The 24,888-nt window shown below is 31.7% G+C and overlaps 1 protein-coding gene across 1 annotated transcript in view; it reads left to right on the forward strand.

Moving 5' to 3' along the window:
- Positions 1-24,888, forward strand: part of LOC124362541 (gamma-aminobutyric acid receptor alpha-like) — a 112,882-nt gene that overhangs the window by 26,514 nt on the left and 61,480 nt on the right. The window contains exon 2 of the mRNA XM_046817141.1: positions 4,083-4,154. Within this exon, the coding sequence (XP_046673097.1) occupies positions 4,093-4,154 (62 nt within the window). The 5' untranslated portion in view covers positions 4,083-4,092. The remainder of the gene's footprint in view (positions 1-4,082; positions 4,155-24,888) is intronic.

Here is a 24,888-nt window from a genome sequence, read left to right on the forward strand (position 1 = left end):
TCAAGGTTTGTGCTCGTTATTGGAAATGTTGATATTTCTCAACTTAAGTTCTTATTTTCTTCTATAATGTATTCTATTTTATTATCTGGTTTATTAAGGTTGTCTTCAAATTGAAATTCGTGGATTTATATTGTTAGATTTTATGTAGCTGCTGTTTAAGATGGTTATTTTTACTTAATAGTGCATATCAGCAGTTAATGTTAGTAAGTTTTATGGCTCAAATTCTTCTTCTGACACCAAATCTTAAACTTTTGTTTTAACATTTTCAATATTTGTTACATTTGTATTAGATGATCAAATGACCAAGTTTTTACATCTTCATCAGTGACGTTTTTAATTTTTTTTAAAGTCCACGTTAAACGTCTTAAGTGGAAATTTTTACAAGATTTAACTAAAATATCACAGATCCCACAAGATAATTCGGAAATTTTATATGTTCTTTAAGAATAAAATTGTTGTATGTAATGAATAGTAATGTTTTCGTGAAATTACGATTTGTCGCTTCGGTCTACTGGTGAAGTTAATTTAATGAAAAGTTACAAAATTTTTATTAAAGCTTTGCCTAATTGCTGTTGACTAGATAGATAAAACGCTGCTTCCTTATGTCAAGAATTTTTAAATAGAAATCTTCGTTATTTGATTTTTATTACGTGATAGCATGGCAGACCGTTTATATAAATATTGAATTTATTTTATTTGTCAGTTTGTAATAAGTAGCAGGTACCGAAATATGTTGTATACCATGGGAGAAGTAATACCAAATACACTAGTAATAGTTCTGCTTGTAGTGACAGTATCAAAAGGTCAGGTTACTGTATGTATGTCAACAGCTTTCGGTTCAACACTCCCAGACAATGACAATGGCGTTTGTCTGTCTAGCAGCTGGTGCTCTGCTGAAGTGATATACCAGTAAACTGTGATTTGGTTCTGACGTCACTATCCTGGTTGTAAACATATACATGTTTATACATTAAATATCACTTGTGCGTGTGCTGATGTCCTAATGGCAATATATATTAATTAGATATAGTGAAATGTATTGGTTAATAGTTACTGATGATCTCAGATATTACACACCCCCAGAAGTATTTTCATTTTTTCTATTGCACAAATCTCACCTGATGCACTGTTTCAAGTCCGGCTTTCAATCGATTTATCTTACATACCATAACCGCTCTAAATACCATAACCCCCTGCAGTATCTACAACTTACCATATGCATTGGTTTTAAGTGATCAACGTATAATTTTGATTGCTATTAGTTTTAGTTTGGGTATAACGATGTGATAACAGATGTATCTGTGAAACGGTTCATAATAAATAGGATTTGTATTTTTTATTATTTTATTTATTATTTAAGTCAATGGTGAGCGTCATCTCTTGTAAATCTTACTTATATATTCAATTAGGCAAACCGATAAAGCTAAATATTTATTTATATAAAAAAAAAACGCATAAGATAAAAATAAAAGATTTTCCAGCGGTGTAAAGATTACGTTTTGATAGTGTCACTATTAGAGATTGCGAGTTGCAATATTGATCATATGGTAGGATAGTGCCAATTGATTACATTGTTGCCAACATATGAAGAACCTTCTGCTATTCCATGTCAATAATAGGACTGGAAAAACGTGTACTTCGGTCAATAACTGACAGGTTTTGACAAATTTGTTACAATTGATTTTATGATTGTATGAATTAAATTTATTAAGTACAAGTAGCAATCTTGTGGTGTACTTAAATGTATATGGACTTATGTGAGGTATTTTCTTTTTTTATAACATTACAAAATTCATCATACAATACTTGTACAATAGTTTAGAGTTGTAATTAAAATTGTTCTTAGAATACAAGTATTATTAGTTTATGAATATATACGGACAGGCAAACGGAAAGCAACGCATTTTTCTAATATGTTTGATTTTTTATTACTTTAGTGCACTATTTCAACTTTGATACAGATAAAAATGAATTATTTGAACCCAAAATGTGTTGTATATAAATTAAAAGGTTAAATTCTGATGTTCAAACGCTTTAAATTTCTCATAAATATTTTGGAAGGGATAAATAATTATGAACTAAAGATACCTTATATGATGTACAATTGTTTATAAGGAAAATTATTGATTTTCAAATTTAATTTTACAATAAAGTAAGTACAATAAGAATAATAATTTACCACTAAAACATATCTTACTAGTATTCAAATGATACCAAATATTGAAGATGCTACCCAGTATTGCTTATGATACCAATAAAATATTATTTTAAATAATAATTAATACTTAAATAATTACTGCGTATTTTATCAGTTATAAAAATTGAGTGTATTGTTAAGTCCCACCATAACATACTGTAATTTAAAATTTCTTACTGATAATATACATGCACGCACAAAGCGTTAATATAAATTAACAATATTTGTTTGTGTCGAAAATGTTAAATTTGAACTAAGGAATTCAAAAGCTTAGGGAACAGCAAAATTTGTTTCTGCAGCCATTTGTCATTCTGTGAGTTTTTCTTTTAAACATCACACAATACTTAATTAGATACTGAAAAACCATATGTAAGAAGTATAATTTTGAACACCTCAAAGCAGTTAAAAACTATTCAAATAGGTCAAATTAATCCATTACAGGAAGAATGTACAATCCAAGATGTCAAAATATCTTTAAAACATAATTAATTTTATTAATTAAGAACTATAAAGGCAGAATTTATCTTAACACATTGCTAACTGAGAGCTTTATCTATATCTTAAAAAAGCACATTATGGGTTCATTTAATATAACTGCTATCGTGCGCATAAGACCTTTGCGTCTATTATCAGGGCCAATCATGATTCATCGGAGTAAAAGTTTGATAATGTTCGATTTGGGTTACTGATGTTTTCAGTATGATCTCTCGTTGACTTAAATACTGAAACAGTGGTTGAGGCCAATATTGGTGCTCTCACTTCATTTAACTTGAATGGTCCTAACAGCCTATGAATGAATACTAGGAACGGCATCTCGACCAGTGAGCGACACTACCATTCAATCGTTAGGCTATAATGAAACTGGTTTAAATCATTAAAAGTTTCATTACTTTCACAAAATCGTTGCCCTTCATATTCCATATTATTCAAAAAACTTTAATTCAAAACAAGAATTCATTAAAAGATTAATGAATAATTTTAATTACACTAATAGTCGATTAATACTTCTCCCGCAAACAAACTCCTGCATATCAAATTGATATTACGAATTATTATTATTGGGCATGCTGAATCTGTCATTAGTGATTATGAAACTCTTGATAATTTTGACCATTTTATTGACAGGATAAAAATATTAATCTCTAATAAAGAAATGGCTAGATATGACGTTGTTCGTCAATATTAACAAATGTACCGGTCACTGAAACTTTTTGCTTTATAAAGATCTTCTTAATAATGACAACATGTTAAATATGTGAACAATTTATCAGTTAATAGCATAACGGAATTACTCACTTTATGCATTAATCACAACTACTCAGTTACAAGACAAGTTTTACAAATAATAAGTAACTGGTTTACCTATGTGTGCTGTTCTCACCCCAACAATTAGTAACATATGTAAAGACCACTTGCAAGATATTACTCTTAACAATTGAAATCATACACCTAACATTGGTTAAGATATGTTGATATATTTTGTGTATAGAAAAATAAAATCAACATTAAAAATACATTTTGAAACACATGAAATTAGACAATGAATAATACTTACCGTTCATTGAAAATTATGTTGATGGTGAAATCTCTTTTATTGATTTTCAAAACCAGAAGAAAAATAAATTACAAAATAATTATTCTACAATTGGGCAGTATCCTATTAATATTAATCCAAATCATCTTCAGCATCTTAAAATTGCTCTAAAGGCTGGATATGCATAGTTTTAAATTTTAATTTTCCAAAAGGTCTTAACAATACTTTAAATACCAACGGTATATTTTGTGAAGTACTCACCACTAACCACCATAGATTTAATACGACTAATAGAATAAAATAAAACTCTGATTTATATAACTAGTTCGTAATTTTGAATGCTGTATCCAGGTGCCGCTAGATGTCGTGGGAGCCTCTGCCTCTGCTGGCCTGGTTGTTTGTCGTCTATGTCCACGCTTATTCGTAAGTAAATTTTACAGTAAAATTTCAGACTCTTTTCGCCACTAGAATCTGAATCTGATGCTAGAATACATCTATTCTGGAGCACAAACATTACGAAGTTACATTAGTTTAGGTGATAATTTGTGGCTTTCACAAAGAAAAGAAAGGTGACTTTCAAACTACCACCAATACCCCGCCGGGTAGGCGGACTGCGTGCAAGGACAGGATCGCTCAGCGGCCACCCATACAAGCAGAAGCCACGCTCGACGTTGCTTGATTCTGTTATATTGGGATATCCGCCATACCCACTACACTGGCGACTTTTAATCCAATAAATAACAGTCGTGTTAATTATTGGATTATTGATATACAATTTTTACGTTTGGCATAGATTGGATGGTGATAGTAGAATTTTGCACTGATTTGATTTCAATTGGAATTTTCTTCACAAGATGATACGGACTTGAGAAGTCAGAGTAAAGAGTAGTTTAAGCTATTTGAACTATCGATTAATTTCGTTCTCATTGTATAGGAAACATTATTCAAAAAAGTTCACTTTTCAAAACATCCATATAAGATGTATTTCATATTATAAGGAGTAGGATTAAACATAGAATATCAAACATTATACAAAACTCACTTTTCAGTACATCTGTATAACATGTATTTTCATATTATAAGGAGTATGATTGATCATAGATCATCAAACATTATTCAAAACTTTCACTTTTCAATACATCTATACAACATTATTAAAACATTTTACTTTTGAAAATATACATATAAAATCTATTTTCATATTATAAGGAGAACGTAAATTAACAAAAATTATTTTAAATTTTCACTTTTAAAAACATATATATAACATTTATTTTCATACTATAAGGCGTAGGATCGAACATAGATTATCAAACATTATTAAAAACTTTCACTTTACAAAACATTTATATAACATGTACTTTCATACTATAAGGAGTAGGATTGAACATAGATGATCAAGCATTATTCACACCTTTCATATTTCAAAACATTCATATTAAATGTATTTTCATACTATAATACGTTGAATAGAACATATATTGTAAAAAATTACTATAACTCACATGCACTAGTCTTTTTCAAGTTTTTGAAACTTTGTAAAAATGCAGGTGAATATTTGGGAATCTGATACAAAACGAAGAGGGAAAGAAATAAGTGATTAGGGTTATATTTTTATGATTCTAAACAAATAAAATTACTTGAATATTTGGTTGGTAATAGTATTTTTATAATGCATGGAGATCACTCACTACTTGGTTGGTAGTTTTCCTCATGGTGACTCGGAAGCTAAAATAAGGATATGAGACGTCTAAGAATGGTTGGGTAGGAGGGGGTGTAAAAGACTCAATCAGCGAGTTTGGAGGACCTCACGCCCATATACTTACCCATCTTCCTTTACCGCGTTTTAATAAATTGACATGTTATGTTCATGCTTATACTGTAGTTCTAGCATATATAGTACATACGACTTTAAGAATGGGCGTTAAAGACTCAATCAAGGAGTTTGAAGTTGTTTTGTTGACTTGATATGTTCATGTTTTATGTAATTTAAAGAGTATATAGGTTGTATAAACATAAATGTATTGTCACCAGTACTGATTTCAATTTTTTCCGCACATTTATTTGGAAGCCAAAATAAGGATACGAGACTTCTTAACATAGTTGAGTAGGAGGGTGTATAAAAGACTCAATCAGCGAGTTTTGAGGGCCTCACACCCATCCACTTACTCCATCTCTGGTATCGCTCTTTAAAAATTTTTTACTCGTTATTTTCATGCTTATTGTTATTGTTATTGTTTCACAGCATATACGCTATAGAAAAGTAAATCACGTTATAGTGTCACGAATGGCGAGTTGGATGTCTCCCTCTCAGTGATCTGGAAGCCATTACGTTACATCTTAAAATGGTTGGAGAGAGCATAAAAGACTCAATAAGTTCAAGGACTTCACGTCTATATACTTTCACTATCTCCCGCTATCGCCTTTAATATTAGTTGAATTTTTATGTATATGCTTATTGTAATGCACACGATACACAATGTTTGAATATACGCGAAACTAATCACATAATATCTATGCGATTTAAGTCTTCACTGCATAAAATGAAGGACTTAGACTGAGACATGTCAAGCTTTTAGATCAAAGATATTGTAAAATCTAAGCCTTCATCTACTAAATCTTTTTTGTTACTTAGCTCATTAAAGGATTTCGAAGATACCCTCATTTATTCATGATCGCATTTTTATTGAAATTATAAATAAAACCATTATATAAAGATAATTTAACTTCAAATACTCCCTTTTTTAACTCAAAGAAAGACATTTCAGGAAATTCCCCGCATTTTATAGCTTAACTTTCCTTTTTCTTATTTTTAAAATTAATATTTGCTTGTAAACTGTACTTTATTTCTGAGTAAGTAGTTACGAGTATGTAACCCACCACCAATAAAAGATAAGCTATGAGGTCAAGGTTCTAACATCAGTTTATCCTTGTAACGGCTTTACTGTCTGTGATAAAATGTTACCATTACATCAGTCCTTGGTTACAGTTTATGACATGACATACAACCACTATGTTACGGGCTCCAGCTCTCTCTTTCAATCAATTTTTATTTCAAAGAGTACAAGGTAACTATTATATTTGAAGGGCCATACTTTGTATCGACCCATCCATACGTTCCGAGACAATGAAAATCTTAAACTTTTGAACGTGTTCAAACAGAATGCAAAATGACACGACGTGTCTCAAGACGTTTTCTGTCAGAACGTTTCGTATTGTTCCCTTCAGTGTGCGGGTATTTGAAACGCAATGCGACAATACAGCAGTCAAAAAATGAAATTATTTTCCAAGGATATTTTGCAGTTAGGGCAAGAAGCGTTTATTTCACATATATTTAGTCCCAAAAGGATTATTGCGCTTGCTCCCTGAGTGACAAGATATTCGATAAGGTTGAGTGTTAAGCCGCCTCCTATTGAGATCTCATAAGGAGGCATAGAGAGTTGTATCTCAGTCGTGTTATTCCTTGAAAGAGGGAAGGCCAACTCTGTTCCAGCCTCTCCATTCAAGGCGGGGAAGGTACAGCACTCCCTCAAGTTCAGGATAGCAATAACTAAGGGACCTTTCCCAGCTCCAGCAGTCATTCCCATGGTAGATGAGACATATCGATCTACCCTTCCATTCCAACATACCGCAATGTTTGGTCAGTAATGTGCTGCTCCTACACAGTCATTCAAGTGCTACTCATTGTCCAGACGTAGGTGATACATCGGTATTTGCTGTACCTAGTGAAGGTTCAACTGGAAGATATGGACCTTCCAGAAGTGAATCCTCCTGGGAAACTCTTTGTGAGCAATTACTGAAGAAGTTATTATTTTGGACAAGTGTAGTGCACATTAAGCACAATGAGTGAGGAGAAATCTGTTTTAGCAATTTTGCCAGCTGGTGGGCATATTAAAAACAGAAAAGAGTGGGGTTTTCATATAATTAAATTTGGGAACCAAAGTAAAGTATTTTATTAGATATTATTATAATACCTTATAAATTATTATGCTGTAGTAAAGTAGTAAGAAGAATCCAGCTAAGAATTATAATTTATTATTATTCCGGAATTTGAAATATTTTTTGCACCTCATAAAACCTAAGATTTGGCAAAAACCTAACTTTTGTAAGAATAGACTATATCTAAAGAGAAAAGAGATAATACTGATTTAATATCTTGATATTGTCAAACGATAATTCAGAATTATTAGGATGTACAATTTTTAGAACGATTAAGGAATAGAGAGACTCGCCCAAAATTATATTAACTCAATTGTTAATTGCTCATACAATTTTTAATTATTTGTTTGTTGTTTGATGGATGTCTATTTTTAGTATTGATTTGTTTGTTTGATTGGTGTTGCATACGTATTATACAAGCAATAGCTTTGTTCAATTGTATGATACAAAAAACTCAAATCTTTCAGGTGTACAAAACAATAATAAAACGATACATAATATTTAGAAAATACCAAATTACAATTTGAAAGACACGATTTTAATATTTTTCGATGCTATTTTTTTATTGGTGGTGCTTACCGTACTACATAAGTACTTCGGTGAGGTAAGAGGAAAATAAATAAACGATATTAGAGTTAATCAGACAAGTAAGCTATCTGGTAGGTGATGTAGACTGGTGAGGTGAAAGCAACTTCAACCTAAAATTATTTAATCTAACAACTAGCAACCACTTTTTATGTCAACCAAATGTTCACTCGAGTAACGTATTCGATGTACCTACTGAACATCATGACTAAAAATCAAGTTTTTAAAATCACGTAATTTAAATAGTAGTTAATTTGTTACTCATGAAATATATTTATTTATTTAAAATTAATATATTTATGAATTATATTCAAATCTCAGGGATGTATTTTGTTTTCGGCCCAAACATTAATAGTTGACGAAGCAGCAAAGCGTTCTATCTCTCGGCAAAAAGTAGAAGACACGGGCAAACAGTCTGCCCAAAACAATCTTTCGGTATACTGCCGGAACAAGAAGTTTAAGACATCCGACTTTGAAAGTTAACTGCGATCTAAGCAGTGGAATGCACGTTACACTAAAATGTAACTTGTTTATGTATGCGTTTAGACTTTATTATAAAACAAATAATTTACAAACAATAACTTCCAGTTCTCATATAAATAAAAAAGAGAAATAGTATCGTTTCAACTTTTCAATCGTACTGTCACTCTGCAAATTCCTAACTCGGAAACTTGTGATCCGAAAAACGTTTATAAAAGATAGTTAGTTATAAGTGCACGGTTTTTGAGTTTTCTCAACCGGCTCGAAAAATTTGGCATTGATCTTGTTATGGAATTATGAGTCATTGGCGTGCACTATTTAAAACATTAAATTTTTAACACATATATGATTGAGCAGGTTTTGTCAATTACCGCGGCCAGTTCGCCTACTCTGTTGAACGGTCAAACCGCCAGACTGCGGGGGCAAAAGCGCCTGTTATTTTATATTTTTTGTAAATTATTTTTTTTTATAATCATATTTAAACCCATAAATAAACATGCTAAATTGTAATGTCACGTAAAATTGTAACGTAATTCCAAGCGCAAAAATAAGTAGAGATAATTTTTATAATTCACGTTATTGTGTCTTCAGTAGTTAGTTTGTGGATTAAATGTATACATATTTAAACCTTTTTTAAAATAAAGTTTGTTAAAATCTAAAATAGACTAGTAAAATATTTGAATTGAAATTTCAACCTCGCGTATCTAAACTTTTTAATCCGAGAGTTGTTCAGTCGCGTCGCGGAGTTCCTTTGTAATCCGAGAGTTCCTTTTGCATGAAGGACATGGTCAGCCGACGCGATGATTCGACGACACGGAGGCGGATACGTCTCCAAAATAATTATAGGGCCGCGTTCGTTGCCTTCAATGTGTGGCTGTCCTAAACACACATTATAGAATAGAATTGACAATATCGAATTATGCAGTGTGTATCCCAATGTCATTATCAAATATTTGTCTCTCCCTTGTGTTGGAATTATTTTTACAAAACAAAGGTTTTTAACCAAGTTACGAACTAAACTTCTTGTACGGTTTTTAACTTAAATAAGCTTTCCAGTCAGCGCAGTGGCGTAGATCAAGTGGCGTAGATTTGATATGAGTACAAAAGTCCGTGTAAATCCGTTCTGCAGTTGGGGAGATTTCATGTTGAGTCAGTTAGAGGTATTTGAGATCTTTTATGCATACAGATAAGATAAAAATAGAAGATGAAGTCAGCGACACGTTTTTCAATTTTGTAGGCCTAATGGTTTGGCTAAAACACTGCAATAACGGAGGCTCAAATTTCTGTGCTTCTTCAGACAGCAATAAAAAACAGTCTTCGTCTTATTAGCTTGAATAGGATTTGCAGGTAAACAAAATGATAGGTGAATGAAAAATATTCTTTAGTAAAAGTATGCTAAAAGTATAGAATATTTTAATAAATTATGTAGTATAAATAGCTTAAACTTACCACAGAAAAACAAATGTTAAAAATCACATAAATTGTCACACAATTGCAAATTTAATAAAAAAAAAAACTAAAAGGCTATTAATTTGTATTGTACTATTTAAACTTTATTCCGAGGGAGCACACAGAACCCGCTTTTTAAGGGAGGCTATTCCGAACACCAGTCCTCCCGGCGGACCCCCTACATATAATTTTATCTACATCATCATCATGACTTAGTCTACTAGAGAATACTTAGTAATCACTGTTAATGTCTTATTATATACAGATTTGTATATATATATATATATATATATTCTTATAATCAATTAAATTTAATTTCTGCAAGCCTAAAAATTATTTATGTTTTAATTCAGAAACCGGTTATACAGGTTGGATATAAAATCTCCTCCCTACTCATGTTAAACACATCTTGACAGAAAAATGACTTTTGGTCTAGGTCGATTAATGACTATGTTTTGTAATTAAACAAACATTCGGACTTTGCCTCTTGAAGGATAGGGATTCCAAAGTAAAAACCAATTTGCTACAAGAATCTGACTGTATATATATATATATATATATATATATATATATATATATATATATATATATATATATTTTCAGGTATTTTAGATGAAAGTTAAAGTTGTTTAAGGTACTTAAGTTAAGTAGGTAAAAAAAGTCTTATTTAAACCATCTGGAAAAATACAAACCATTCTTGTAAACGTTCAACTACTTTCAACATAAAGCTATTCAATAAACTATCAAAACTCCCAAGAGAGAAATCTTATTCCATACGTTAAGGTCCACTGAACCCCTTATAATTTAACTATGTTTCGGAACGCCAGGAAGTCTTTCCATATAATTTTAAATTATTTCTCCAAGTCAAATGATTCAATTATAATTTTAAATGTACCTTCAGTCGGGAGAAAGGTAGATTTCACATGTAACCGTCATCTCTATATGTACAATAATTGAAGATGCATTATTAATTCAGATGTTTAATTTAAACAACACTTATGGGGCAATAACTTTCAATGTTGGCTTGTTAATATAACCGTAACACTATAACATTTAGAAACTTCACAGTCTTGAAACATTGAAGACAAAAATTGTTATAAGCACAGGAAGCATTTCTTCGTAAAGGCTTTTGGACTTGATTTAGTTATAATTAATGGCGAAATTATATTAGCAAACGGATCACTTCAATAAATTTATATGGCCACCATCTTGAAAGAGTTATCGAACGATAAGTAAGATTAAATGCTGCTTGAACATTTAAAAACAGTATAAATCTTGATTTATACATTATTAAATACCCCAGATAAAACTTTGCCTGAATGTGAATTATCGCCATCTTGAACATTTTTATTGGTTAAGACTAGCTAACAAACTCAGTCAAGGTATATATCAATTTGGTCCCTGAGCCAAATTTAGTCTGAATCTATTCAGAACTACGGTAGTTATCGTGTTCCCAATCATTCCGCAATGTTGAAAAGCACTGAAACCTTTGTACGCCCGCTATCTGAAAATATTAAGAAATTTGAAAAAAAGTAAGAACAGATATTATTGTAATTGATAATTCTAAAGCACTCTTATGTTTGTGCTGTAACGTATAACTGATATATAACCAATACGTTTCCAAACTTTGAATGGCCACCATCTTGAAACATTAAGAGATATCGAAAAAATACAAATACAAGTTGTTTATAACTACCTATTATATTTTTAAACTTCGACATTTTGGGTCTATATTGGGAATCATTACAGTCAAAGTTTTTGCTCAAATATATATGGATGCCATCTTTTAGCTTTTTATTGGTTAAGACAGACTAAGCATTCAAGCTATGTGCAAGTAATACCTTTGTTCCAAGTTTAGTTTGTATATTTTAAAACTTTACAGCACATCGTATACACGAACTAGCGTTATATTGCAAAAGCACCAAACCCCTATAAACACCATACATTCATTTATAAATATTCGGTTTATGGTGGTTTTGGAATTTGGGGGGTCATGATCAAAGAAAATGCAAAAGTCTCCCGGAAATTCCGTCATAAAGGGGATTACAGTTAGGTAGATTTCAAATAAATCTATCTATGTGTTAAAAATTATAGAATAAAGTAATCAAGGATTTTATAACACAATTTAAAAACTGAGTCCGGCTTAATATATTGTAAAATGTGCCAAAAAAATCAAATTATTTAGAGTATTTTTGCAAATATCGAGCAAGATTTGTTAAGTTCAAAAGATTTATTTCCAAATAAAATGTAACACAAATAAGCAATTGAAGAAATATCTAATATAATATAGAAATAACCAATCATAATATCTAATTAACCACTCGTAATTTAAATTTAAAAAGAAAATGATATATTACAATTAAATACGTGATGGACAAAAATTGAGATACTCTCGAACATTCGTTAATGGTATACGTGCAATATACTACTATTGTCTTAGTCATCACCCTTTTGTATATTTCTAGTTTTTTTGTTTACAAGTTTCATAGGCCATGGTATAGTAACAGTTAAAGATACATATGATATTAATGAAGATTAGTATCTTTTGTTTCCATTTATTTATTTATTCATTTCCAACGGTAAACTATTATAATTCTTACAACATATTTGACACAATAAGATGGCATAGCTGACAATACAGGACATAGAAACACTGACCAGAAAGAGTGCAATAATATACTTACTAAACTATAAATATAAATAACAATATTACCAAGTGATAACCACTATAATAAAGCAAGTCAGTTGCAACACAGATAGAATAATAACGCTCACACTAAGCATACATGTTCAAATTTATAATAATTTCAAACATTTTCCTCACGCTAAAAATAAAAATAAATTTAAAAAAACCTGGACATCATTTAAATACCTAACAAAGTAACATGGAATAAACTATTTGTAACAGCGTAACAGAGGAAAAGCTATGTAACAGTACGTAACAGGGAGAGTGACCATACACAGAAATAACAAAGAGAATAACTGTAGGCGGTAGATAACAAGGTAAATAAACTATGAACAGCGGAACAAATAGAAATAAACCATGACAATATTTAACAAGAATAAACTATAAAGTTTCAACAATAAATAAAGCAATAAATCTACATTTAACGATAAAAAATAACATACACAGAATTTATAACAAGTATAGCCAGATAATTGAATACAATTTAAGCAACCCAACAGGCAATTCTAGGCCATTGTAGTTGGTCTTAATTATTCAAGTTATTACTTTTGTTGTTGGCCTAGTTACCTAGTTTTAGTTTTACGGAGCGTTTTTGTATGTTATATTCTTAACAATATTAAATGGCGGTATTGTACTGTTGAGCTACTAATAATTAGCCTGAAAAATTGTAAATTGGGGAAGTAATTATAGGAAAAAATAATGAATATAAACAAGAAATATTTCGTTTTGAACTTTCACAGGATGGTTAATTAAATAATCTAATAACAATAAAATTAAACGTCTTAGTAAAAAACGTGTACTTTGTTGCTAAACATGATTATGGATTGCTGATTACGATCTGATCTTTGTACATTTACATCAGTTTCGAACTTTCTTCTAATTAAAACTCAGATTAGAAACTGTATATACATGTATATAATATTCATATTTAGTGGTTATGTTTTTAAACCTTAAAAAAGACGTGAGAATTCAGTTTTCTCTGATTTAGACAAGTGATATAAGTGTTACTAGAAGACATCGGTTTGAATTTGTTAGTTTAGTACGTTTCCCAAACAAATTCTATTAGTATCTCAAATTTCAATGATTCTGTGCATATTTCTCGTTTTCATGGACAGAAAAATTGCATACTGTGTACAATGAGAGGTAAGCAAGAAAGAATACCTAAATTTGTAAACGGGAGGACAAGCACAAGATCTCTAGCGGTGTGTGAATGTTGCATGCACAGGGGATCTCGAATGATGCCCAAAGTGAACGCGTTTGATCGTCAAAAGCAAGATCAGGGTTTGATCCCCGCTTTGTTTTATTGGTAAACAAAAGACTGAGAACGCGAGGAATGTTCTGTGAATCCTTGAGGAATCCTTCAGATCGCTGCGTCTTTTACACCGAAATATCACATGCAGCAGAGACGGGACTCTCAGTTCAAGTATTGTCAGATATACGGTACTTTTGTGAGGAATATAATATTTTAATAAAATGTGATATATAATGGATTAAAATACGATATCAAGGATTATCACCATTAAAACACAGATACATAATATTTGTAGAGTATTTAACATTACAAGCTGAACAACTAATAAAGCTTGAAATGTCTTGATCGATACAAAATAAGGCATTAATATCATTAAGAATTTATTCTTTAATAAACATAATTGAATGAAATAAAATAAATATGCATTACTTCTTTTTCATGTTTGTTTTGAAACTCATTCACTAAGCTAAGTTTGGGTGTAAACTAGTTGGACTTTAATAAGTTAACTTAAAAGTTTTAACTGCCTTTCAGTTACAATATTCCAAACTGCAAATAAAACTTGAATAAGTTTTGAATTATGATCGTGATTATTATTTGATTATTTACTCGTATTAGCGTGGATTGTTAGTGTGGTTAATATCGATTACAAATGGCCTAATGTTCCAGCTCTTAATACTCTGACCCTCAATTTTATTTATCTAAAAGATTATAAGAAGAAATATTAAATTTAATGTAAAAGATATTTACATTAAGTGTGTTAAAGTTACTCTCCACATAGATATATGGAAAGCCTTTCCAATGAGATGCACATAAAGGAAAAAGTATTATATAATATAAATTAAATAGTTACCATGTATATCTGCTAAAATATGCGTTGTCTAATGGAATGTACATGTACTTGTCAGAATTGTTATACAATGTCGATATTTTGTAATCTATTAGGGTTCGATGTAAAACACAGTTTTTTCAAGTATTTGGTTTTATACTCGTATTTACAACAAATTTTTTACTTTAAATCATACTATATTACGTAACCGTAAAAAGTTTATAAATATTTCATTGAATGAGGAGCAACTTCAAAAATTATTGCTGGAAATTGTGCAATAATTTTTAGTTTATATTTCATGGGGCCTTTCAACATTAAAGATGCCATTGTTTTTAAATTGTAAAATATTTATACAGTTTCAAACTGTTTGAACTCACACCCGGATCTTTTATTTTGAAAAGTCTCTATAAGCAAGTATAAAATTATTAGAACACTTTTTATTTCCTTTATCTATGACCAATTGAATTTCTTTACAAATCTTTAAAATTACCAGGAGATTTGTCTTTGATTTTCTGTTATTAGTTAACAAAACGTGCCAAAGGTTAGGAGTCTGATTGCAAAATTTACCTAATTTTTCTGTATCTAAAATTTTTTGATTGTGGTTGTGTCCTTAAAAAAATGTTGTATACATTTCTGCTGTAAATGGGACAGCATTTAAATGAGCATTTGTCTTCATACTTTCAGAGTAGTGACGTCACAAGGAGTTTTCTACCAAAGGACGAAGTTTATAAGATAATTTAGGTATTCAAAGGAAGTTTTAGGTACGGAGCAAACGTTTCCAAAGCTTGAAAGAATGAAGCATATTTATGGAATAATAGTTTCAACAAACACTTTATATCTGGCGTTTATAACTGAATTATTACTTTTTCATATGATATTACGTACTCTTAACAGTTTGATACTGTCACTATAAAAGATCCATTATTATTGTTCACTGTTAAGTTGCATTTTATTAGCAGTAATCAATCATTTTTTAAATTTAAGCCATTTCTATCTTTTCCTTACAACATTGACAAGGTCCTCAAAGCTTCTCGGTTTTATTATAACTTACATGATTTGATAAAAAATTACATAACATTTCAAAAACTTAGTTCATCTAGGGTTGCAACCCTATATCTAACCATATGGGAGGTTGATCTGCATAAAAATGCTTGTTTTTCTATTTAAGTGATGAGGCATGTGTGTGTAAAATGTCACCATAATAGGAAATTATGAAGTTGGAGAAAATATGGTTCGTCTATAAGTTGTAACCCAATTTATCCCCTTAGGATAAATTGCTAAGGGGATAATCAAGGAATCTTCAAGGATGGTATTTTATTTGGTCTAATAACAAAATGAGACACACGTTTGGTAAACATATAGTTCTTCTAGGTATCCTACCTTATTTCAATCCCTATAAAATTTGATCTTCATGGAAAGGATTTAATTATTATATTGAGGGCATAAGACGTATGTGTTAAAATTTATTACACTAGGACTTCGACAAGTTTAAAAACAAAATATAATGTTTCTAGAGGTTGCACCACTTTTCAACTCCTATGGGTGTTTGTTTTGAAAATGATTTAGTTTCTATTTAAGTCATGGGGCCTTCGTCTGCCAAATTTATGGAATACGGAGAAGTGAGATATGGGAGACATGCAAGAGTTAGTGATGAATGGGTGAGGGTTTTGTATTTTGTATATTGAGATGATTAGTTTGTGAAACTAGATTCATGCTAAATGACCCCAATTTTTAGACATTACTGCCGGCATTAAGATGATAGCAATCCACATTTTCTGAATTTCTTTATTTGAGATATCTAAAAGATAAAGTATACCGTTATGAGCCCCTAGATTTGAACTATTTCAGAAATCGAATTTTACTAGAAGCCTTAAAATTTCCTGCTTATATTTATAACACGCAATGTTGGTAGTCCAACATTAGTATACGGATGATTAGTGGATTGCCAAGTGACTCAGAGATAACTCTTTGAACACCTGCTATGAATAAAATAATCATTATAAGTAGTATTAAACTTGTTTTAATCAGTACAACAATAGCTTAATTGTGTTTTACTAATATAAACCTTTTATTTGGTACTTGAAAATTTGTTGTGCTTGCTTTTGCAAGAAAAACAAAAAGTAATACTAACAATGTTTACAAACTTCAGTGAGCGGTAATTTGATTTACTTACATATTTTTAGTTCAGGTTAGAGCCATTTTACTCTAATAACCATACTTGTAATTTGATGACCTACTCGACCTATGCCCCATTAAAACTTTTCTCCGATTCCATGAGGACCGCCCTCCTTCTGGCAGCTAGCAGTCCTCTGAGTACGAGTTAAATTAGTTTGTATATAAACTAACAGTAAGTTTGTACCTATTTTCTTATTAGTAAAAATAAAAATAAAAGATTCAGTTTAATATACTATACATGGTGAGTAGCTGTTGGCAGGGTGGTGTATTGACTAAAATGTCGATCGCAACGTAGTGTCAGTGACCCAGATATGTCAACAGCTAATGCTCTCAAGGTCAATGCCATTCTAACGCTCTCTCTCTCTCTCTCTCTCTCTCTCTCTCTCTATCTCTCTATCTCTCTCTTTCATTTACCATAAAAACTGTATTGATGAAATATCACTAAGAATTTATTTCAAAATAACTTAGTTTGTTTTATAGGTCATATAGACATTTAAACATCTAACCTATCTTCTCATACTAATAATTAATTTTGCTATCACTAAATGTATTAAACCATGTTAAACACCTAATGAGAATTCTAAATAAGTTTATGTATTGCATTGGCTATGTTATTTCTGTTACAATCCGAATAAATACTAAAATAGGAACAACCATTAAATCAAACATCAATCGCAATGTCATAACTTTTTATTGAGAAAGGATGATTAGAAAGGATAAACTTATATTATCATTATCGGATTTAAGATTTTTATAATCGTTATGTATAACGACAATATAAATAACATTAGCCATAGGAAATGTTTGATATCTTGATATATAAATCACCCTTTCTTAGTTAAAAAAAAAAACTAAATATCAAGTGATTCTTTTTATAGTATTAAGTGTTTAGAAGTTTTAGGTGTAAAATGAATAACGACTAATATTCATCATGTAATTGATAACAAAAATAAAACTTGATGAGGAGAGCAACTGATAAATAGTCTGACAAATAATAATGACACGTTAACACCTAACGACTTTTGTAACAATAACAGTTATGATTAATAGTGTGGTGTGTATTAACACGCTTACGGGTGAACGGCCATTAATCTGTACGCCACAATATGACATAATTAGGTAATACAGTCTAATACTGTAGGCCTCAATATAAAATTCTATCTTAAACGTTATATAAATGATAAAGTGGTAGTTTGAAACAAGGGATTTGTGAAGGATAGTTGGAGAGAAAGACGTAGGAGCGTGTAGGTCGATGATGAATGGCATGTGTGGGTGTGTTAAAACAAATGGGAGATACTGAGAACTAAAGTGACGGTGGGATAAGGATTATAAATACGACTATTTCAGTTTTAGAATTTTCAGGCTAACGCTGAAGAGTTCACTGTGGAAAAACTGATTTTCCAAGCTGTTTCAGTCTTTCTGTAAGTTCAAAATTTGGGTTGCTCGTGCGAAAGAGCAAAGAAAAAGAAATTTTGAGAGTTTTATGCTGTTTTTCATTTTAAAGTTGTTTAATTTATTGATTGTTTGAACCTTATACATTCCTCTTGTTATCCTTGGATAATAGCATTGTGTAAAGTGATTGGTCTTGAATCTACAAATACGGATACAGTAAAGTGTATAAACGTATAGGTAATAGTGGTTGTTTTCATTTAAGATCGCGTTGCCCTGTCAATGGTCAAATATATTCCTAATATGTATTAACCAGTATTATTAGTAATTATTTTAAAAATCAGTTACGAAATACGGTATGGTCTTCTTATGAAATACTTAATGTAATTTATAAATTTAAAAGGCTATTATTAAATTTATCTTTACACTATTTCAACACACACCTCAATAAAGTCGTGTTTAGACCAATTTTCTTTCATATAGATAACATATTTTATAAATAATTTTCAATAAATTGCCACAGCAGTTTCTGTACAGTAGCCATGGTACAGTCGATAACTCAGTCCAGATAGGTAATAGGATTGTGGTGAACGTTACCAGTATCAGTATGTGTGTAGTGGTAAGGATCTATAATCCTTCAAGGGCTATTGTTCTCCGAGCAGAGAGTAATACCATTTGAACTATAATCCTTTTTAAGATGATTTCATTGCATCTCCAATATCCATATATAGCGTGAATAGGAGCTTACAAACTACTAAATTGGATATGACCTATATTGCACAAGTATAAATTGATTATATAGCTGAAAAGTGTACAAATCGTTACGAATAGCTTATGCAATAAACACTCCACAGAACTATTAAAAGTAAGGGATGACGTGAGTTCTGCATTTAAATTTAATAAGTTTTTATTGAATTTCCAGTACCATGAATTTTATATAACATTTTCCAATGATATAAAACCTTAAACATTCTGAGTAAAATTACTTACTACAAATCAGAATGTTTAAAAGTTAGTTATGTGTCTTATTTGATGAAAAACAACACATAATATGACACGATGTTAGACCCTACGACAGAATGTCAGGAAGGAGACCGTAAACCCTACCGGAACTGCAAACAGCTTAAGAAATTAGCTTCAGTTATGTCATAAGACATCTATTGCATAGTTTATCTGGACGAAGTTTGTCACTGCTGATTTAGTTTTTCTACTAAACTGATATAGGTCATAAGAGATGAAATGTTAGACTATACGACGACATTAGTAAGCACAAGTTCTACCAGAATAGTATACCAAGTAATCAACTTCAGTGCCGCTATGACACATAAATCCAATCAAGCTGTGTCAAACAGCTTCTCTGGGCTGTTTACCATTGCAAGTTGAACTAAACGATTTCATACTAAACTTTAAGATTAAATGATGTTAGACTCAACGACAGCACAAGTCACTAAGGAAACTGTAAGCCTTTCCTGGGCATTAGCTCAAGCGGTAATCTATAGGTGTGTTAAATCTCATCAATCTCTCAGCTTCTCTGAGCTAAGTTTCTCCTACAAATTGAACTTTTACATAATTAAAGTTTTAAAGTTATAAAATTGCACAATCCAAAAGCAATGCGTGCGTGACACCTTAACTTGACTGCCATGTACTTAGGAAAAAACCAGATTTTCCCACTTGCAAAACCGTGTGAATTTAATATAAAATGTTTGTTTTTCCGTGGAATGCAGTGTTTTAGGTAGTATACAGAAATATTATAGAATAGACGTTACTTAGTAATGATTACTACTGCATTGGTTATGATGTGATTACAGTATATTACTTCAATTTATGTAATAAAAAGTCTATAAATATATCAGGGAAAATGTTCGGCACTTGATTACTGAAGAGGAAATAGTAGGGAGGTTAAGAATTCCTTTTCAAAAAATGGCGGTGTTTCTTAATATGCAAAGAACGTTATTTTATGAAACCTCTCTGATATCTACGGCGAAGTTCGAGTAAGTACCGTGACGGGGTTTGTTGGTATTTATTGTTATCAAAGGCAACAAAATTAGTCGCTGCAATAGGTAGTATTTTGTTTTTATCAGAAAAATCGGTAATATATCGGTTGCAACAGTAGAAAAATCTGAAAAAATTAAATATTATCATCATAGGCCAAATAAAATTTCTCCTAAAAATTCGATATATTGTATTTTAAGCTTACCTAGACGGGTCTGATGATCAACAGAGACATAAAACCTGACGGTGATGGAACTAGAGTGGAGTAGTTAATTAATTTACTTCCAAGCGATGCAAAAGGAGAAACAACGGTTTAGCAGGCAAAAATATCATTTATATCATTCACTAAACAAGAAATGGAAATCGCTGATGATTTAAATTCAAAATTAAGTAAAATCCGAGTTATAGATATATATTTTGGGTATGTACTTCATTAATAAAAACAGTATGTACATAAAATTCTAATTTAACGACATATACTTTTATTTCCTGTATTAAATCTAATTAATTGATCAGTTTTCTTATCATAAGTTCAATATTCAAAGAACCTCCATAAAGTAGCATTCATTGACAGTGTTATAAAATCAGAAGTAGTAACTTTTGTTACATTAAATTAAATGACTAAAGTAAACTTAAGTTATGAATAATTCCAAGCATTGTGTGTGGCATGTCGAAGAAAACGTAGTAAAATTAGAATATAAAATTACGTAAGGTCCCGTTCTGGAATTGCCCTTCATATCCGGATGTTAAGGGAATTATTAAAGTGGCAGAACCCTCGAGACCAGCTGACTAAGCCATTCTCCTTCCCCTCCTCACTCCCTCCAGTCCCTCTCAACCCTCAAACCTCTCCTTCATCCCATTAACATACAATTTTAACTCAACAGCTTTATTATTCGTAGCACTAATCTGCTCATTCTACGTCGTACGGAGCTAAGTCACTCTTGTGCCATTGTACTTTCGTTAAGGTGTGAAGTTCCTAATGGTTCAGCTTTTTATTAAATTTCCCCTGATTTTGTAATCCTCAATTATGTATGTACTGTATTTATTGGTTTGCTACACTTTTACACACACTATAAGATACGTCCCCGTCTTTTAAGCAGCACATTATAAATACAAAGATATCTTCTTCTTTGAAACTAAGAACAGTAAGTCGAATAGCAAATCTTTGTGAGCACATGCGAAGTAACAAGAATATTTACAAAACTTAAATACCTCGTTTGCAGTATCTGAGATTTATGTAGTTCCGATTCAACCTTTCACAACGAGCAAGAGGGTCCACTATCATCTATTAGTATGGTTATTCTTAATAAGCTTATGGTTTAATTGGCTGAAGCCAAATTTATTACAATAAACATCTTATACTTTATGTACCACGTATCCAAGGGCGGATCCAGGATTTTTGTGAGGGGGGGGCGGTCTGAGATTTTGGGAGATTTTTTACACATATGATTCATGTTGGTAGTCAAAGCTCTGTAATTTGACATATAATGTTATTATTGTATACTAATGAAAAAAAGGGCTAAAGTGATAAATGAAAACAATGTAATATTTCCAATAAACTGTATATAATCTGACAAAAGTTGTAAAAAATACAAAATTTTATCTTTAAAGTACAAAATCGAGTCTTCTGTTTTTTTGGCTTGCAAATCTGTTAATGACTTTTTCGGGGCATACTTCGATGTCCCTGTGCACGTTTAGCAGAGCGAGTCCAGTCAACCTATCCTCTGCCATCCTTGTTCTGATCCATGACTTCAATTTCTCAGAGTTGAAAAAGATCGTTCTGCCGTTGCTGTTGGAAAAACAATAAGTTCTAACAGATTGGCAAAAAAGGTTCAAATGTTTCATACCAATGAAAAAAAATACTTTTTACTAACAACCACACGATTTAAGAAAATACTATTAGTTTTACTGGTTTTAGAAATTATCTGCTAATAAATAATTTTTGAAAAAATAGTATAAACAAAAATTACTTACCTATTGAAATTGGAAGAGTAAGCAGAATTTGTACCAAAGCCCTTAGAAGAGGGTAGCTGTTTTCATTTAATGCTTCAAAAACATTTCATTGCTTTAGTTATAGTCTTAAATTCATTATAATTAGGAATGTTCTTGAGGGAGCATACTTCGTTCATAAGTTTCAGTAGCATCGTGTTTTTTTGTTCAATGACACTAAACTGCAATACTTCATACATATGGGCTCAAAACTAGATTTCATATCCACTATTTTGTCCAAGTTTGTCGGAGCGGTTAGGTTCAGCATATAACACTCCAGTGAATCGCTTGAAAAATCTATCTGTCATATCTGCAATAATTTATCCAGGATTGTTATGTATGCGGATTTTTTCCAATGTTGTATTGTACATTCCCGACTGTCACTGGACGTTTGAGGGTAGTTTGGTCCTATTTACTTGCTGTCCCACAATTCTTGGAATACGAACTTCTATGCCCATAGACTCCATAGTCTTTTCAGCAGTATTGAAAATCAGAGAAAAGAATTGATCAGGATTTTGCCTTTTATTCTGAAGTACTTTTATTGTGTGCATTACTTTGTCTCTTGCTGAACACAAGTCTATGGTTTCTGACTGAAGATATTTACTAAGAACACAGGTTGCATCCGTTATATCACTAAGACAATGCATAGTTATTATAAACTCGCAAGTGGAGATAGAGCACAATAAGCAATTTGCTTTGCTTGCTGTTGAGCTATCATTCCACTTTGAGACAATTTTAAGTGCCTCGGCTATTTTTGTTAGGTCTTCTGTAAACTCAAAAATTGATTCATGCCGTTCTACCCAACGGGTCTCACAATATCCTCTCATTTGATGTCCCAGTACTTTTTTCAAAATAGAGTTCCGTTTGCCGAGGAGGTGAAAAATCTAGAAATCTCTTTTACAGTGCCTACTGCATTTCTCACGCTTTGGACTTTATTGCACTTTGAAATAGCCAAATTCAATGCATGATTACTGCAGCCACATAAGGTGCTGTTTATGGCAATTTTTTTAATTTCTGTCACTGCTCCTCGCATGTCAGACATATTGAACAGAGCATCCATCACAACCGATCCCTACACAGTTATTCATGTTCAAACCAAGCTGTTGCATGAAATTTCAGCACAGACTGTCCTAAAAACCTCCCCCGTGATAACAGGTTCAAACTTCTTGAATCAGAATAGTTCGTACCCGTACCGTGGAGATCAACAAAACCTACAAAGTTCTTCTCTTATAGCATTGTTATACAGGTAACGTAAACTAAGGCTTAGCTGAGAAGTATGAGACGCATCTGTTGATTCGTCAAATATTATGCTATAATATTTAGCTTCTGATACTCGTTGAGTTATCACTTCCAAAATTTCATCAGAACAACATTTTATAAGGCAGTTAGCTGTTGTCTTGCTGATGCAAGTGGCGTTTGCTCCTGCAGACTTCAAATGATCTTCAAGCTGAAACATCCCCGCTATCTATTCTAAATCGCAAAAGTGCCCTGAAATTGCCGTCATTTTGTACTGGATCATCTCCAACTTCAATCAAACTGCCATCATCCCTATGACCTCTAAGGGGTATGTTCTGCCTACCATGCAACAAAATAGTTTTAATTATTGGCACAAGCCTTGCACGATTCTGCATGGTTTGGGCCTTCCTATTTTCGTTTTAACAAATTAAGAATTTCTCCCTCAGGGTTTTCAAAAACAGATATAAAATGTTTGGCGTCAATTTCAGCATCTTTTGTGATATTGTGTCGCTGCGTGACTTTCTAAATCTCCGTCCTTGCCTGAGAGTTTAGCATATTTCTGTAGAGGTTCAGTAACTAATTTCTTTAAAGAAACTGTATGCTGTCCTCCAACTAACTTTTGAATGGCATAGTACTGCACAAAATTTACAAAATAGCCCTTGCTTAGCTTCTGAAAAAACTAACCATGGATACTTTTCAAAATGGCCAATATTAGCTTTTCTTTGTTCTTCCCGTCCTCGTTTTACATGAGAGGAATGTAGGAAACTTAAAGTCCTTTTTTAGGCTTCCAATGATTAGTAAAAATACTATACTTAGTATGGTCACTCATCTTAGAGATGTTGTTAATGTGAGACCCGATGTCGAAAGAGCACATGTTTTCGGAGATACTAACTTGTGAATTGGAGGATGATGGCGCCGATTGTGGTGGCAGCGGCACGTCTGTAACCTCATGCTGGGTGGAAACCTCAACATTTGAAGAAGGAACTTCACTGTCTAACTTTGGTCTTTTAACAAGATAACGATCCATATTGCACAAAAATCTGTTAACACTCAAAAAGCTATTAAATACAAGCGAACGGGTACTTCACGATATTCACGAACGTACGCACTGAATCAACTGAGTGGCCGTAGTAGGCGGTGTGGGTGTAGGCCCTATCGT

Source organism: Homalodisca vitripennis, chromosome 5 (assembly GCF_021130785.1).
Source record: "Homalodisca vitripennis isolate AUS2020 chromosome 5, UT_GWSS_2.1, whole genome shotgun sequence".
Classification (NCBI taxonomy): Eukaryota; Metazoa; Arthropoda; class Insecta; order Hemiptera; family Cicadellidae; genus Homalodisca; species Homalodisca vitripennis.